General features: G+C 42.3%; 1 protein-coding gene across 1 annotated transcript in view; it reads left to right on the plus strand.

Annotated features, from left to right (window-relative positions):
- LOC129703451 (ephrin type-B receptor 1) overlaps nucleotides 1-19,472 on the plus strand; it is a 405,586-nt gene that overhangs the window by 361,597 nt on the left and 24,517 nt on the right. Inside the window, exon 13 of the mRNA XM_055645911.1 lies at nucleotides 16,057-16,206. Within this exon, the coding sequence (XP_055501886.1) occupies nucleotides 16,057-16,206 (150 nt within the window). The remainder of the gene's footprint in view (nucleotides 1-16,056; nucleotides 16,207-19,472) is intronic.

Genomic DNA, 19,472 nt, shown 5'->3' on the forward strand with positions numbered 1-19,472 from the left:
CTTGGGTTTTCTCCGAGATCTTTGGTTTCCTCCCACATTCGAAAGACATACAGGCTTGAAAGTTAATTGGCTTGATTTAAATATAAAAATTGTCCCTGGTGTGTGTATAGTGTTAATATATGGGAATCACTGGTCAGTGCGGACCTGATGGGCCGACGGCCATGTTTCTGCGCTGTATCTCTAAAACAAACAAAAACCGAAAACTAAACTCCAACCCTAATAATGGCACCTGCCGGCTAACATTTGTGATGTGTGCATGAAAGAAAGTCTGCAGGGAATATAAAAACTGACTCTAAAAGCTTCTTCAGATAGGTAAAAAGGAAATGATTAGTGAAGACAAATGTATTTCCCTTACAATCAGAGATAGGTGAATTTATAATGGGGAAACAAGGAAATGGCAGAACAGTTAAATGAGTACTTTGTTTGTGTCTTCCTTAGTGAACACAGAACCAATCTCCCAAAAATACCAGGGGACCAAGGATCTAGTGGGAGGGAGGAACTGAAAGGAATCCACATTAGTCAGGAAATGGTGTTGGGTAAATTGTTGGGACTGAAGGCAGATAAATCCCCAGAGCCTGATGGTCTGCATCCAAAAGTACTCAAGGAGCTTGCCCAAGAAATCGTGGATGCATTGGTGATCATTTTCCAATGTTCTCTCAAATCTGGATCAGTCCCTGTGGGTTGGAGGGTAGCCAATGTAACTCCACCTTTTAAGAAAGGAGCCAAGAGAGAAAATGGGGAATTATAACCAGTTAGCCTTACATCGGTAGTGGGGAAGATGCACGAGTCAATTGTTAAAGATGTTATAGCAGCGCATTTGGAAAGCAGTGACAGGATTGGTAAAAATCAGCATGGATTTATGAAGGGGAAATCATGCTTGACTGATCTGGAATTTTTTGAGGATGTAACAAGTAGAGTGGATAAGGGAGAGCCAGTGGATGTGGTGTATCTGGACTTTCAAAAAGTCTTTGACAAGGTCCCACACAAGAGATTAGTGTGCAAAATTAGAGCACATGGTATTGGGGGTAGGGTATTGATATGGATAGAGAACTGGTTGGCGACAGGAAGCAAAGAGTAGGAATTAACAGGTCTTTTTCAGAATGATAGGCAGTGACTAGTGGGGAGCCGCAAGGCTCAGTACTGAGACCACAGTTATTTACAATATATATTAACGATTTAGACAAGGGAATTAAATGTGGCATCTCCAAGTTTGCAGATGACACAAAGCTGGGTGGCAGTGTGAACTGCGAGGACGATGCTATGAGGCTGCAGGGTGATTTGGATAGGTTGGGTGAGTGGGCAAATGCATGGCAGATGCAGTATAATGTGGATACATGTGAGATCCACTTTGGTGGCAAGAACAGGATGGCAGATTATTATCTGAATGAATGAATACGTTTATTGGCCAAGTATTTACACATACAAGGAATTTGCCTTGGTGTCTGATTAGGAAAATGGGTCTGATTAGGAAAAGGGGAGGTGCTACGAGACCTGGGTTGCTTGCACATCAGTCACTGAAAGGCACAGCAGGCAGTGAAGAAAGCTAATGCCATGTTAGCCTTCATTGCGAGAGGATTTGAGTTTAGGAGCAAGGAGTTCTGATTGCAGTTGTACAGGGCCCAGGTAAGACTGCACCTGGAGTATTGTGCACAATTTTGGTCTCCTAATTTGAGGAAGGACATTATTGCTATTGAGGGAGTGAAGCGTAGGTTCACCAGGGTAATTCCCGGAATGGCGGGACATATGATGAAAGAATGGGTCTACTGGGCTTGTATTCACTGGAATTTAGAAAACTCAGATGGGATTTTATAGAAACATATAAAATTCTTAAAGGATTGGACAGGCTAGATGCAAGAAAAATGTTGGGGGAGTCCAGAACCAGGGGTCACAGTTCAAGAATAAGGGGTAGGCTATTTAGGACTGAGATGAGGAAAAACTTCTTCACCCAAAGAATTCTCTGCCACAGAAGGCCGTGGAGGCCATTTCACTGGATGTTTTGAAGAGAGAGTTAGATTTAGCTATGAGGCCTAAGGATATTAAGGGATATGGAGAAAAAGCAGGAATGGGTACTGATTTTAGATGACCAACCATGATCATATTGAATGATGGTGCTGGCTCGAAGGGCCGAATGGCCTCCTCCTGCATTTATTTTTCTATGTTTCTATGTGTACAAGAACACCTGGGTCCCTCTGTAATTTGTTCCTGCAATCTTTCTCCATTTCAATCGTTAGCCACAATTTGATTCTTGTTACTACAGTACATGACCTCACACTTTCCCACGTTAAACTGCATCTGCCAAGTTTTTGCCCACTCACTCAACCTGTCTCTATCCTGTGGCAGCCTCCAAATATCCTCATCACAACATTCCCCCCCCCCCCCCCCCCACCCCCCCCCCCCCCCCCCCCCCCCCCCCCTTTACATGTCATCAGCAAACTTGGCTACCTTACACTCTGCCCCCTCTCTCGGTCATTAATATAAATTATAAATAATTGAGGGCCAAGAAACGATCTTTGGGATACTCCACTAGTTACATCCTGAAAAGGATGTGTATATTCCAACTCTCAGTTTTGAATGCAATGACCAGTCTTTGTGAAAATTAATTTTCGATGGAGCCCACAATTACTGATTGGTTGCAGGTTATGCTGCCTACTCAGTTTTTCTCACCGTTGAAGTCAGTAAAGCAGCAGCAGTTGCATTCATGAATAGAGCAGCCATTTTATGTTAAAATAATCTCTACCCAACAGAATTAAGATACGTGGCCCTATAATTTGTTTAGACGTTTAATTGAAGAATAAGTATTGGCCAGACTCTGAGGTTGCATATAACCGGGGGAAAAAATTGTGAAAGATATTGACTAAATAGCCCCCTGTGTTATAATCTAGTATCTTTTGAATGGGATCTTGAATCAACATTTGACAAGAAAATACTTGGTCACCTTAAAAGACCACAGCACACCCTTCACACTGCTCTGAATCCTCAGCCTAAACTTTGTGCTCAATACACAAGAGTGGGAATTCGGCTTAGCATGAAACATAGAAATAGAAATTAGGTGCGGGAGTAGGCCATTCGGCCCTTCGAGCCTGCACCGCCATTCAATATGATCATGGCTTTTCATGGCATGAACATTCATGCAGATCAAGTCTCAGAGATATAATATGAGATTGAAAATTTCCCGTTTAGATTCCTATTCCCTCAAAACCAATCAAGAATATAGAATTTCTAGTAAACCTCAGGCATGCCATTGTCCCATAATCTCTCTTCCGTTACTAAGGTCCCATGCTGGAGGAACTTGTGCATCTTCTCAAATGCCATGAAGTAGACAATAGCACTCAGACTAACTTGTGAGTGAAATGCTAAACATAGTAAAACTGAAATGGCAGATGTCTGATAAAAAACCTGTCACTGCAAAAAGGAAAAGAGAATGTACATGTCAAAAATTTATACGAGGGCAGCAGATAACAAGATGAACCCTGACATTTAAGCTGAGTTGATGTAAAGAGCGGCTGAAATAATATCATTCTTTAGTATTCACGTATCTGGACAACTCGAAATCTCAGTGTTAGCAAGAAGCTTCAGAGAATAGAGAGCTGTTAATCTTCATTTTATTGACTGGATAAATGGCAGTGCATTGAGATGGTCTGTAGATACCCCATTGTGAAGTTCACTGTGTTGTAACCAGAGAATCCCAAAACACTTGCTTTAAGGCCGTTCTCAGGTTGTCATGCAATGTAAATGCCACACGTTGCAGCAGCTTGCTAACCAGTGGATAAAATTGTTAAAGATGTCGACTAAACGGGAAAATTAGCCCCTGTGTTATTGGTGTGGTCATTGCAGGTTAACTGGAGAATCCAATGAATTAAACATAATCTAAGATCATTCTTGCCTCATGGCTTAGATCTAACTACCTGTGTAGGAAAGAACTGCAGATGCTGGTTTCAATCGAAGGTAGACACAAAATGCTGGAGTAACTCAGCGGGACAGGCAGCATCTCTGGAGAGAAGGAATGGGCAACGTTTCGGGTCGAGACCCTTCTTCAGTCTGAAGCCCATTTCCTTCTCTCCAGAGATCTAACTACCTTTAAGGTTCTCATAAACAAATTGGCAAATTGTTTAATTTTGAACAGCAGGTTGTCCGCTGAAAGACTGTAAGTTCATCTCACACCATGTGATCAAGCAGGTAGAATCAGGCTATCTTCATTTCTGTCCTGTAAGATCCATTCACCCATCCAACCTCTGGATGAAATAAATTTCTCCTCATCTCTCCTATAACCCCTTTACCAATGTCCACCTCATGAACAGATTACCGTTCTGGCCCTCCTCCCCCTTTAGTTAATCTTTCGTTCTTCGTATACCAGTAAAATATCTTTGGATTTTCTTTGACTTTACATGCCAGTAATTTTTTTGTGTCTCTTTGTTTTCCTAACTTCAATTTTAATTTCACTCCTACATTTTCTAAACTGTTCCAGGCTTTCCGCTGTTTTGCGGTGTTACTCTCTCGCATAAGCTTTCTGAGAACAGATTTATACCAAATCCCTTGAATTACCTTTAATGTCCGCAGATGCTAATTCACCTTGAAGTTGCAGTTTCCGGTGCATTCTTGCTAAATCTAATAAAACTGGCCTTATCTCGGCTTAGAACCTTTACTCCTATTTCAGCTTTGTCCTTTTCTAAAACTTTTATGCTGAGTATGAAGAACATTGAAACTCATTATTGTTACTGGTCTAGTGCTTTCCAATGCTGCTCTTCTATGTCTATATCCAGGAAGTAAAGAATCATTCTAGATGGATTTTTTTGTGATTTGAGAGTTGTTATCGATGTGATTCTACAGGGTTCAGTACAGACAGTTATGCTATAATGCAATAGTGCCATTCTTAATAAACCATATACCCATATAACAATTACAGCACGGAAACAGGCCATCTCGACCCTTCTAGTCCGTGCCGAACACGTATTCTCCCCTAGTCCCATACACCTGCGTTCAGACCATAACCCTCCATACCTTTCCCGTCCATATAACTATCCAATTTATTTTTAAATGATAAAAACAAACCTGCCTCCACCACCTTCACTTGGAAGCTCATTCCACACAGCCACCACTCTCTGAGTAAACCTTTAATTTTGTGTCGGGTCGGGGGGAGTTCCCCCCGCCACGGGTACCATGTAATCCCGTGCCACCCGCTCCATGGTTGGATAGTCGGCGACTAAACAATCTCCCCCACCTGGTTTGCCAGGTGAGGAGGGGGCTGTGGACCCCCAGCAGGACCAAAAACAAGACCTGTCAAAGGGCGGATGAGCTCCTAGCGAGCCAACAGCCATCCACACTTCAGTAGAAGTCGCGATCACTGTCGTACATAGCATTGTAAAGCACGGTGCCCGTTGATGTTTTCAACGATGATGATGATGATTTAATTTTAGAAAATTGCATTATAAAAATAATTATGCCTTTAAGGAAAAGAGTATGGGGGCTGGAGAGTTATTTTTCATGTATGATCCTCAAATACAAAAGGTCTTTTTAATAACTATATATTTATTTTTGCTACTGCAAGTTAAAAATACTGACGGCTGTATGTTACATTGTTTAGTAGACTATCATTGTACAATATGTGTTAATAAAACCAATTGCTTCCTTGGCCATTCATGATGAAACTGAATAAATAAATATATCTTCTCATAATTCTAATTGTAGCAGTAAGATTAACTCAAAACCACCACGTTGCCTAAAAAATATCTAGATCACTAATGTCTTTCAAAGAAGGAAATGTGCCATTCTTACCCATTCCAGGCGGCACAGTGGTGCAGTGGCAGAGTTGCTGCCTTACACCACTTGAGACCCGGGTTTGATCCTGACTATGAGCTCTGTATGGAGTTTGTAAGTTCTCCCCGTGACCGTGTGGATTAACTCTAGGTGATCTGGTTTCTACCCACATTCCAAAGACGTACACGTTTTGTTGGTTAATTGGCTTCAGTAAAATTGTACTGTAAATTATCCCCAATGTGTAAGATAGCGGTTTCGTATGGGGTGACAGCTGGTTGGTGCAGACTCAGTGAGCCGAAGGGCCTGTTTCCGTGCTGTATCTCTAAAGTCTAAAAGTCTAAATTATGCCCCCCCACCCCCCAGACCTATGAATGTGATTGTTTCTCAAACACCGTGAGTTTGCTCAGTTAGGAAAATCAATTCCAGTGGCACCCCATCTCATAATTCAATTAAAACAATTCATTTTAGAAAATGCATAAGGTGAATTCTCCCTTAAGCCCCTCGGAATCTTGTATGTAAAGCCTTGTTTTAAATCATTATTCCACATCGGTTCTGGTAATTACTTCCTAAGCCAAATCCCCTCTAAGCCTTTCCTACCCATGTACCTGTAAATATGTTTTAAATGTTATAGTCCCTGCCTCAATAACTTCTACTGGCATCTTATTCCATATAACAACCACCCTCTGTGTGAAAACTATGCCCTCAGGTTCCTATTAAATCTTTCCTTTTCTCACCTTAAACCTATACCCCCTAGTTCCTCATTCCCCAATCCTAGAAACATCTGTCCATTCACCCTACCTATTCTCCACATAATTTTATATTCCTCTGTAAAATCACCCTTCAGCACCCTGTGATCCAAGGCCTGCCCAACCTCTCCCAATAGCTCAGCCCCTCAAGTCCAGGCATTATTGTCATAAATTTTCTCTGCACTCTTTCCAGCTTGATGGCATATTTTCTGTAGAAGGGTGAGCAAAACTGAATCCAATACGGCAAGTGCGGTCTCATTAACATCTTGATTAACTATACGATAATGTCCAAAATTCTATACTCGATTCCCTGACTGATATAGGCCAGCATGATAAAAGCCTTCTTCACCACTAGCTATCTGTGATGCCACTTTCAGGGAACGGTGCATTTGTACTTCTTTATCCCACTGCTCTGTAACATTCCCCATGGCCCTACAGTTCACTGTGAAGATCCTACTCCAGTTTAACTTACTAAAATGGAACACCTCGTACTTATGTGCATTAAACTCCATTTGCCATTCCATGCCCCACTTATCCATCCGATCAAGATCCCGCTGTAAACTTTGATAACCATCTTCAATATGATGCCATCTATTTTAGTGTTATGTGCAACCTTACTAATGATGCCTTGTACATATTCATCACAATCGTTGATATAGATGACAAGCAGCAATCGGCCCAGCACTCACTCCTGAGACACACCATACTCATAGACTTCCAATCTGAAAAACAATCTTCCACGACCACCCTCCGGTTCCTATCCTCAAGCCAATTCTGAATCCAATCAACTAGCTCTCCCTGGATCATATTCGAACAAATCTTCCAGAGCAACCGACCATGCAAAGCCCCATCAAGAGCTAGTTGAGGTCCATACACTGTCTATATCCTTGCCCTCATCAATCTTCTTTGTTATTTATTTGCATTTCATTGTGTCAGAAACAATAATGGTTTGTGAAAATAATTGTTTCTTGAAGGCGACCATCTATATCTCAATGCAGAGTGTATTAGAAAGTGAATAAGGGAGATACTGAGATATTATTTACACGGAATGTTTGTACTGCATGGAAACAAACCCTTTGCCCAACTTGCCCATGCCAACTAAGATGCCCCCTCTAAGCTAGTCCCATTCACCAACGTTTGGACCATATCCCTCTAAACCTTTCCTGACCTTGTACCTGTTCAATTGTCTTTTAAACATTGTTATTGTACATGCCTTAACTACCCTCCCCTGGCTGCTCACTCCATGTACCCATCACCTTCTGAGTGAAAATGTTGTGTCTCAGATTCCTATTAAATCATTGGCCTCTCACTTTAAACGTATGTCCTCTGGTTCTTGATTCCTCTACTCTGTGTAAAACTATAGTGCATTCACCTTGTAAATTCCCCTCATAATTTTATGCACCTCTATTAGATCATTCCTCAGCTGCTCTCCAAGGAATAATGTGCTACCTTGCCCTATATCTAGCTATAGCTCAGGCCCTTGAGTCCTATAGATCCTTTGACCTTACCTGTCTCTACAATTTTTACGAAATTCTTCTGGTGAACTCAAGTATTACTCTGACATGTGTTGAGAATCTGTGCTTGCTAATGGTTTCCTTTGAGTTGTTTTGAAGCTATAAAGTTATACAGCATGAAAATAGGCCCTTCAGCCCCACTCGTCCATACCAACCAAGTTAATTAACCAAGACAATCCCACATGCCTGAGCCTGGCCCTTAGTTCCCTAAACCTAACCTATCCACGTACCTGTCGAAGTTTTAAATGTCGTGATTGACCTCATGGTTTTGATTACGGAATTCCTGGATTTTTATGTGACATAGAGTTGTATTATCTTTGAATGTGAATTCAATTAATAGGCAATAATTAAAGGCAATTGCATGCCAGATTACTGATAACCCGCAGAGGGCACAGCTAAATATTGGTTGGTGTTGTCAAGTGGAGGCACCTTACAACAAGTGATAAATACCCCAATTACATTATCGTGTAGAATCAGCCTTCCGAGACACAGCTAGTATCATTCAGAACCATTTTCAATCTGAAAGAAAATGTTTGACTCTTATTTGCTGCAAAGCTATGTTAAAATGCAAAAATCATTTCATGGGTCAAGGGTGCAATTGACAGTTGGAAAAGGGAAGTGCTAATCAGCAGTTACTTCCTAATATGCTGAGACTGGAGACTTTGTGTCTTAGATTTCCCATGCAAATCACACCTTGGGCTGAGTTAATAATTAAGAACACACTGTTATTCTTTAGAAACAGTTTTGGATGGCAGGTATTTCCCCACATTCTTCACAACCTAATCAGCCCAGGAACTCTGCTGTTGCTGGATTTAATTACCACAGACGTGACTTCATGAGCTGACATTACTGAACTTCTCTCCCTATAGTATTTCACATTACTGAGGGCGACAAGGGATTCCAGTGGAAACCAGAATCTTGCATGTTCCACAAACAGCAAGAATGAAGACTTTTGAAGTTTTGTTATGCACCCTGGATTTTGTATTTCACCATAATTCATTACAGATTGCTTCCTGATAGGAATCTACACAGTTACATTGTGAACATTAATCCTCTTGCGCATGAGAGAGCCATGAATTGTATGTATCTTAGTGATCTGCAAACTTTTGAGCCTTTGTCAGTGAGAAAAGGCAAGGGCAGACCAAACTAACCGTTACCTGTAATCGAGTGTTGGAAGTTAGACATATGGTACATTCTTCCTGCACCCATTACTCTTCATGTCATAGTTTAGCAAGGCTTTGATTCACATTGAGCAATCCCACATGAAATCTGCTCATAAATAAAGGAAGCAGATGCTCAAGAACAATTTTAAGACTGGCATCAAGTCAAAGGTTTGGAATGTCTATTAAAATCTACTGGATATTCAGTCAGCTTAACTCCTATAATCGACAAAATCACAAAATTAAATCTGAAATCATCAATTGCATCAAATTGCTTTCAAATGTTGTTTTGCGAATACCTGTGGAACTTTGGTTATATTAAGGGCTCAAACCTATCACTCAATATTTGTTCTACCATACGGAGAAAGTGGTGGTCACAGTTTTATGTCTGGAATCGATCTTGAATGAGCAATTTGTGTTGGGCATTGTCCTGAGGAGGTTAGGAGGGACTTTATCAAATACCTTTAAATTGCATGTAGACTCCATCCATTGCCATACTCATCAGTCAGTTTCTTCAAATCCTCAAAAAACTCAATAAATATACTAAGACATGGCGCTGTGTACAGAGCCATGCTGACTGTCTCTAATTCACTTCCAAATGTGAATAAATCCTTTCCCCTGAAGAATCCTCTGCAAAACCTTCCTCACCACTGACATGTGGCTCACTGGCCTATAATTGCCTGGATAATCTCTTGTAAAATAAAGGCACAACATTGGGCATTCTTCAATCTGGGACCTATCTTGCCTGTTGGTAGTGAGGATACAGAGATCTTCATCAAGGCCCCTCCAATCTCCTCCCTTACCTCTCCCCATAATCTTTGATAAATTCCATCAGGCCCTGGGGATTTATCTACCTGAACCCGCTACAAGAAACCCAACAGCACCTCCTTGATCTCAGCCAAGCCTCTAGCATCCTGAAAATCAAGTGCGGCCATGCAAACGATGCGCTCATGTCCTCCCTGGCAGCTCATGGTGGGAGACAACGCCAGTAGCCCCTGAGTGTTTCTATATTGCCCCATCCTATGCATCATGAACATGTTTCATGTTCTTTATCATGTACCTTTATGATGAATAGTAACACAATCATTGACATAGTTGTGGACAATGAGAAGGTTGGCCAAGCAGGATACAGATCAGTTGGAGATATGAGCGGAGAACTGACGGGTGGAGTTTAATCTAGACAATGTGAGGTGTACCACTTTGAGCAGTCAAATGCACGAGGAAAGTATACTGCAAAAGGTAAAATGCTTATTTAGGTAAAGGGGAATCATGGGGTGCAAGCCATACAGTAATTCCCTGAAAGTGGCAATGCAGATAGATAGAGTGAAAAAAAGGCGTATGGCATCTGTACCGTGTTGGGGCATTGAGCATAACAGTTGAGAAGTTATGTTGCAGCAGCACAGATCCTCCCTGAGTTACAAATGCCTGACTTAGAAACACCCCATACATATGAACAACCATTTGAGAGGCCGGCATGATGGAAGGGAATGGATTTGCTGGCTGCTGTTGAACTGCAAATCCAATAGCAACATTTAAGAGGCATTTCGACAAACACAAGAATAGGCCGGGGTGGACAAATGTATATAGACTATGTGCTGGCAGATAGAATTAGATTAATTTGATATCATGGTTGATATCAGGCAATAGGGCCTGTCCTATCAACACTTCCCAATTACCAGGAAGAGTGCAGCTTGGATTATGTTATGCCCTTTAAGAACCACGTGGAAAGATCTCTCAAGCTGGGCTAAAACTGCAATGAATTAAAGAAAAGCATCATGCTAGAAGTGATACAGCATGATCTTACACTTGCAATGACCACAGCCCTGTTCGGTGAACATCTCAATGTGTATTAGTCTTTCACACTGTTTGTCATAAAGTCAAGGAGACAGCTCAGAAATAAGCCCTCTTCTACCACCCACCTAAACACCTGGTGGAAGTTCACAAAGTCCCAGGGAGAACATGCAAACTCCAAACAGACAGCGCTTGAGTTCAGGATTTAACCCGAGTCTCTGATGCTATGAGGCAGCAACTCCACTATTGCCTGCAATTAGGATGACATACAACTCTGCTTTATTGCCAGTAAAGCAATTCCCAGGCTCTGGTCCCTTGGTCATAAGAAGTTGACATTGTGATGAGATTACTTTGCTGACTTTACGTCAGTAGACAATAAATTTGACAGGATGCCTCTGTCGTCATTCTCAATTTGAACAAACGAGTTACAGATGTTTAACAGGAGGTTTAACGTTTGAAACAGAGAAAATATATTTTCAAGGAGCAAGAATGAAAAGGAATGAGCCATCTCCCTTCGAAGTAATCTGTTCAGACAGCTTTTGGGAAGGGCCTCTTGCACTGAGAGATTGCCTGCAGCTGCCTCGCACTCAGAGCAGAGTTGGGAAGGGCATTAAAGACTTTTGGCAACTATCCAAGGTAACAGCAGGACTTCTGGGTCTCACTGTTCAAACTCGCCCAAATGTCTTAATGATAGCCGTCCTGAATATAACAGCCAGGTTCAGTAGGTGCTGTGGGGCAGTTCAGTGCCTTAGAAGGCAGGTAGAACATTTAATTGGAGGTACAAGAGACTGCAGATACTGGGGTCTAGATATAATATATATAGTGCTCGAGGAACTCAGAAGACCAGACTGATCTAGAAAATGTAACTCTCCTCCACTTCTAAGGGAGAGACTGGTCTGTAACTCCAGAACCAATGAGTATAGAAGCTGGGATGTAATGTTAAAATTGTACAAGGCACCAAATCTGGAGTATGGTGTACAATTTGGTCGCCCAATTATAGGAAGGATGTCAACAAAATAGAGAGAGTACAGAGGAGATTTACTAGAAAATATGGGTTTTCAAGGACTAAGTTACAGAGATAGGTTGAATAAGCCAGGTCTTTATTCTCTGGAGCGCAGAAGGTTAAGGGGGGACCTGATAGAGGGCTTTAAAATGGTGAGAGGGATAGACAGAGTTGATGTGGAAAGCTTTTCCCTTTGAGAATCGTGAAGAGTCAAACAAGAGGACGTGACTTCAGAATCAAGGGACAGAAGTTTAGGGGTGATATGAGGGGGAACTTCTTTACTCAAGAGTGGTAGCGGTGTGGAATGAGCTTCCAGTGGAAGTGGTGGAGGCAGGTGCATTGGTATCATTTAAAAATAAATTGGATAGGCATATGGATGAGAAGGGAATGGGGGGTTATGGTATGAGTGCAGACAGGTGGGACTAAGGGGAAAAAGACCAGTTGATCTAGCAAATGTAACGCCCTCCACTTCTGTTTCTGTGCTGTAAATGTTATATGTTATATGTTAACGTGATGGAGAAGTTATATCAGCAGAGTAGATCAAGGCTGCTAATTCACCGTCCACTACTTTGTAACGTTTTTCTCCTATACCTTCCACAAGGGTCTTATTTTTTCACATGTGGGGTCCTCGATTTTAATATCTACTTTCACCTTGAAACTGTAACAACTCTGCTACTACTGTTGTCGTTAACTTTGTTGCTCTAGTGCAAATTCATCCACCTTTTGGCATCAATTCACAATTCCTCCCTCTTGTCTACTCCAGAACCAATAAGAAAGTGGCTTAAGCATTAAGGTCGATCGATGAAATACGCTATGTTTATCATTATGAGTGTTCTATGGGGTGAGTTAGTCTGTGGTGCCCCCGCCAATGAAAAAAGGAACCTAAGGATAGTCTGGCTTGTTCACTCTGCAGTGTAGTGCAGAATCAAGAGGCAACTTGAGTCTTAGGCGGCAGAGTGGTACAGCAGTAGACTTGCTGCCTTACAGCTCCAGACACCTGAGGTCGATCCTGACAACGGCTGCTATCTGTATAGAGTTTGTACATTCTCCCTGTGACTGCATGTGCTCTGGTTTCCTCCTGGTTTATAGGTTAATTGGCTATTAAAATTAAAATAATAAAATTATAAAAAATATCCCTATTGTATAGGATAGAGTTAGTGTATGGGGTGATTGGTGTTTGGCGTGCACTCAGTGGGCCGAAGGATCTGTTTCCCTGCTGTATCTCTGAATTTTAAAGTCTAAAATGTCAATCTGCTTCCCATAATTTATAGAAAACAACATATTTGAATGTATATAGCTTTCCTAGCACTCCCACCATAGTTGAGCGTAATAATATTGAAAAGCATAAAGGCCCAAGAATGCAGATGTCACGAACACTATTAAATGTTGTGTTCTACGGAAACAGCGAAGGGGAAAGAGGTAGCAAAATTAAGGCACAAGAGACTGCAGATACTGGAACCTTGTGCAACAAACAAACTGCTGAGAAATGCAGCAAGTCAGACCGAATTTGTGGAGGGAAAACATGGTATGACCCAAAGCATGGTCATAGAGTGATACAGTGTTAAAACAGGCCCTTCGGCCCAACTTGTCCACATCGCCAACATGTCCCAGCTACACTAGTCCTACCTGCTTGTATTTGGTCCATATCCCTCCAAACCTGTCCTATCATGGTATGTCCCTTTCCCTCCACAGGCTACTGCCAAACTCTCTTCCAGCAATTTGATTTTTTGCAGGCAAGTTAGAGCTTTATGGAGCTGGGGAACAGGTACTGGTGATGCAGCAGTTCAATTCCAAGTTGTACAAAAGAACCAAATGGGGAACTGCAGAAATCCTCATAGATGCGCGCGAGAAGATGAAACTTGTAAAACTGAGGAATATTTCCAGTGTCTCTTTCACAAGGTCAGGATATCCATAATTCTCTTAATGTTAGAATGGAAAATGGATGGAAATGAGGTGCAGTGAAACTGGTGCAGGTAGCAGAGTCACTGCATCACAGCTTCAGTGACCTTGTTTCCATCCTGACCATGTGGAATTTACATGAGATTCCTTTGCATGCTTCAGTTCCTCATTAGCCACTGTTAGTTGCCCTTGTATGTAGGGGAGTCACGGAATCTGGAGGGAGTTGATAGGAACGTGGAGAATCATGTAAATTACTGTAGATGCACGCCTGGTGATCAGCACAGATTAGGTGGGCCGAAGGACCTATTTCAATATTGTATGATTCACTGACTCTGAAAAAGAGCTGGTAAATGTGACTTGAATGTTTTGCTTATGTGTTTAGCTAAGCTGCTCATTTTCCATATTGTAAATTCAATGCATTTTTTTCTGCAGTCTCAATTGGTATTGAAGGATCTGAGGGGATAAGGATGTGATGGCTGGTGACGAGGGTGCAGAGTGCTCCATGCTGTGTAGAGGAAGAACTGCAGGCTATGGATGTTTCCATGCTTTGGCTCTAGTAGACAGTGTGCCCATTGTTGAGTGTAGGAACTTGTTTTTAGACTAAGCAGGAATACAAATTGCAAAAGGTAAATACCACTATGCCCCAGAAGGCACAGACATGTCCTGGTCTGCAGAGATGAACAGGAGAAGGACTATACTTGACCTTCAGCTACATGCCCTGGCGGCCCACTGCCCCCTTAGATGATTGAGCAAAATACACTGGCCCATCCTGCAGTCCCTCAAGGCACATAAATGTCCCGAGGATCACCACAAACATTTAGCTCAGATATTTGAAGTATAATATTTTCAAATCACTTCACATAACTACCGCTTTGATTCAAGGATTCAGTGCGATGATGAGATGTTACTTTTCTTCCATTTACACAAAAGAGCAGAGGTTAATAGGGCTAACTTAGACAAAATATAAAAACATTATCCCAACTCCTTCCCACAGGACTGAAGGCTTCACACAGATTGTAGCACTTGAACAGTATTTTCCCATTTTCTCTTTTTAATATTCAACTGTGCAGGAAGCTTACATCCAACGGTTCCTAAAGATCCAGTACAGTGGCAGGATTAGTTGATGTCTCCATACTCCACTCTGTGAGGCAAGGATTCACTGTGTGGCCATTCTCAGTGGGAGAGCCAGAAGCTGAGCCTGGCTTTCTCTCTCTGCAACCTTGATAGCAATGAAAAAGCACATGAATGCGATCCTTCCTGACTCTTTACTCTGCTAGCACTTAGGTCATCTATTCATCAATGTTGTCTCACGGTCTTAATTTGCCAAGATAGTCAGATCAGGAATTAAATTCTATTCCGGCATGCTTATCATTCAAATGTTGACTCCTTGCAGAATGCATAGTCATCAGTATTCTGCCAGGGAGCCAGAGCAGACTTCACTGGGACCTTTGACAAAATTCAATGTGGAATTTCACTGGTCCAAAAAGTTGGAACCTTTGTGAGCCAGGGCAGGTTGACAAATAGAATCCAAAAAACAAAATGCAGGAAACAGAAAGGTTCAAATCTCAGACCTGAAACAGGGATGAGCTACCTTCGTGTATTACCACAGTCCTTCTCGTAAAGGTGTTCCCACATTTATTTACAGGAACAGCAACATTGAAGGGATGCCAATATATTTTCCAAGTTGTGACTTGGAGATGAACCTGCAAGTAATGGTCTTGCTGTACACCTGCTGTCCTTGTCCTCCTTAGTGCTAAAGGTCATGGATTTGTGTTTGTGGAAGATCTTTTTGTCACTCTGGTCATGTACCTCCTATCAGAGGGTAGCAAATCACTTTTTGCTCATGAGGGTGCTGCAGTCCAGATTAGCAGATGTATTTAATTTCAAGATAGATAAATATTTGAAACTTCAAGGAATTGAGGGTTACGGGGAACTGATACACAAGTGCAGTTAAGGCCAGCATAGAACAGCCATGATCATATTGAATGGCAGGGCAGACTTGAGGGGCCTGGTAGCCTATATTCCTTATACAATTTCCTTTATGTTTTTGTCTTGTTGTGCTGATGTAAGGAAGTACTGGCCTCTGAACTGATTTTCTTTATCCGAGAGCTTTATGCTGATATGACGGACTCAATGGGGATTCAATGACAATGATTGTAAAAGCTAACAATGTTTAATTGCTTGTGCAGGGCGGGAAGATCCCTGTGCGATGGACTGCACCGGAGGCGATTGCGTACCGCAAGTTCACCTCAGCCAGCGATGTGTGGAGTTATGGAATTGTCATGTGGGAAGTGATGTCGTTTGGAGAGAGACCCTACTGGGACATGTCGAATCAAGATGTAAGTTCAACCTTGTCATGTAATTCAGCACCAACACGTATAAGAAATTGCTTTTAGAATGAGTTTGTGGGAAAGCACATGGCTGAGGGAAATCAAATTGCTGGAACTGCCAATGGGTTAGGCCAGACACTGACTGGATACCTGCTCTGTCAGGGCAAAGACTGATGGATGCAGCGCCTTGCATGTTGTTTACTTTCGTGACCTATTGCACATTGTCACAGAAGATAGACATAAAAAGCTGGAGTAACCCAGTGGGACAGGCAGCATCTCTGGAGAAAGGAATGGATGATGTTTTGGGTCGAGACCCTTCTTCAGACTGGTTCCCTAACTGCAGCTCCTTCCTACACATATTGTCACAGCACTGTAATAATCTTCTTTACGAACTGAGTAAGGGGTGCTGGATGCTCACAGCAGTGTTGGGGGAAATAGTACATGTGAAAATAGTCAAATCCTACTCAAGATTCAGTGTTAACCACCTCCATTGGTGTAGAAAAGTGCACCACAGACATGTAGTTATTTTAACCCATGGACCTGATTAAGTTACCACCATCTTGAAGGAGCCAACTTTGGGGTGTGACCCACATCTTGGATAGGAAGGAGTTGAAGGAAGTCCAGAATTGCAGAGAGGTTGAGTGGTGGTGGAGGCAGGAACACTTCTGATCCTATGGACCTATCACAGAAGAAACAACAACCATATTTGTCAGGGTGTCTTGTAGTCTGTGGCTTCTTCAGAGCAGCATTGGCCTGATGTTAACTATGCACCCCTCACACAGAGCTAAGTCAAGGGCACCGTCAGGAAAACATCACAGCCAAAGATCCTACAGCGAGCAAGATAGTCCACTCGATGAAAAAAAACTAGTAGAGTCATGGGTAATCTTCGGCCCCATTTCCGTAACTGGCTTCTGTCTCCGCACCAATGATCCCACAGCGGAGCAAATATACCAGTGCGGAGACGGAGGCTGGTTACGGAAACGTCCTCGTAAAAATCAAAGATCTTTGGTAAAAATCTTCTCCTCATTTTCTTTCTGCCTGTCTGCCTCACAATAAAAAGCAAAAAGATGCCTATGTTCCTTCCACAGCGTGTGGGAAGTCTGGCCCGGATCAGCACGGCTGGGACGCCAGGGTAAAGTTGTGGGAGGTTTGCAATGTATTTTTATGCAATGTTGTCCCTTGTCTGGGCCTTGAGTCTGAAATAAAGTTTATCATTATATATAAAAATCGGGAGAAATATATGTGTGTGTGAATTATAATTTATTAACACAAACTGTTCCCCCGCAACGTTGATTACACTGCGAGTGGGATAACCAAAGTCGGGTCGAGATTACTGAAATGGCCCACATGTTGCGTACTACGCGTCAGCCCATTGGATTTAGCAGGAGTGGACTATCTTGCTTGCCATGGGATCTTTGGTCACAGCTTTGAATTACAGATTTAAAGAAGGACCCTGAAACTGAAACAAAAAGTGCTGGAATCGCTGATCAGGTCGGGATGCATCCGTGGAAAGCGAAACATTCGATCTGAAACATCAGTGTAATTCCTCTCCCAACAGATGTTGCCTGACTGCGGAGTTTCCAGCATTCAATTTTCATTTCAGATCTCCAGCACCTATTTTCCATTTCCTTTTATTAAACAAATGCCTGCAATCTTTACTCAGACCAGGTTCAAATCTGGATTATTGTGTGGCAGACAGAAGTTTACTTGGTCCACGGAACAAGTAGAGTTAAAATCTACTCGTGAATTCTATTCCTATTCTTTTTCACCAGTCTTGTTATGTAAAACAACAACCCTATGGGAACAGTGCATTGATTTTGTTGCATCATTTACCATACGAATATGCTCATATTTTTCTTCTATTTGGCAGTCTTTGTTATTTTTGAGAGTGCGTGAGATAACTGCAACTGAGATAATTTCTTTGTCTTGATCACAGCAGTGGTGCTGATCTGCATAATGACAAACTGATTAGCAGCTAATGGACTTTGATTAGCGATTTGCTTTTGCCTACATGAGCTCCTCGGCTTTCAAGCAGGTGTCGTAGACAGTGGTGGCTTGAGGATTCTGAGCCTGGGAATCAGTCCTGTGGCGTCTGAGTCTCTGACAGATGCTGACACCAGACAGGTCAGCCGAGGTTCTCAGCTTTGCCTTTGGGCTGGTGCAGTCTCCAAAAAAAAACGGGAGAAAGATGAATTGGAGAAGTTTAGGTAGTAGAAGAATTGGAATGGCAGCAAGAGGTAGAGACTGTTTCAAAACTGGGCTTTAATGGCTGGGGTTTGAATTACGGACGGGTGGATGTTATACCCCCAAAAAATTGTGTTAGCTTTGCTGGTATGGTGGCACAGTGGTAGAGTTGCTGCTTTACAGCACTTACAGTGCCAGAGACTCGGGTTCGATCCTGACTATGGGTGCTGTTTGTACAGAGTTAGTATGTTCTCCCCGTGACCACGTAGATTTTCTCCGATATCTTCGGTTTCCACCCACACTCCAAAAACGTACTGGTTTGTAGGCTAACTGGCTTGGTATAAATGTAAGTTGTTCCAAGTGTTTTTAAGATAGTGGTAATGTGCTGGGATGACTCAGGGTGGACTCAGTGGGCTGAAGGGCCTTTTTCCGTGCTGTATCACTAAACTAAACCAGTTCAATCCTGATCATTGGATCTGTCTATGTGGAGTTTGCACTTTCTCCCTGTGGCTGAATGATTTCCCCAGGTACTCCCTTTACTTCCCATATCCCAAAGACAGTTAGAAGTTTAATTGACCACTACAAATTGTCTCTGGTGTGCAAGTGTGCTAGTGTGTGGGAGGGGGAGAATTGATGACAAAGTGGGGAAATTAAAATGATTGAGACAGATTAGGGTAATTGTGAGGTTGATGGTTGGCACAGACTCGGTTGATCTGCAGCAAAATTCCATTTAGTTATTTGTGTTCTCATCACTTGATGCCTTTATCTACCAGAAACTTGTAGATTAGCCATTCTTTTATGCTTAAAGTAATGTGGTATGTGTGTTTTGCATCAAGAAACGGCAACACTTTTTCTCAATCATTGGCCACCAGTGATTTTAGTGGATCCAGGTCTTTAATGTCTTTTAGACAGGTATCCAGCTTCCGCAGTGGAAAGTATATTACCTGTTGAAACTGGGTCTGGGAAGAAAATGGGGGTGGCACCTGGAAGATAAGGATGGAGCCTGTGGTTGGCTTGCCTACCTGGGGAACGGGTGGTGGTTTGAGGGACTTTTACCAGGCACCAGGGATTCAAGATACTGGCCGGGGACA

This window comes from Leucoraja erinacea, chromosome 14 (assembly GCF_028641065.1).
Source record: "Leucoraja erinacea ecotype New England chromosome 14, Leri_hhj_1, whole genome shotgun sequence".
In the NCBI taxonomy this organism is placed as follows: domain Eukaryota; kingdom Metazoa; phylum Chordata; class Chondrichthyes; order Rajiformes; family Rajidae; genus Leucoraja; species Leucoraja erinaceus.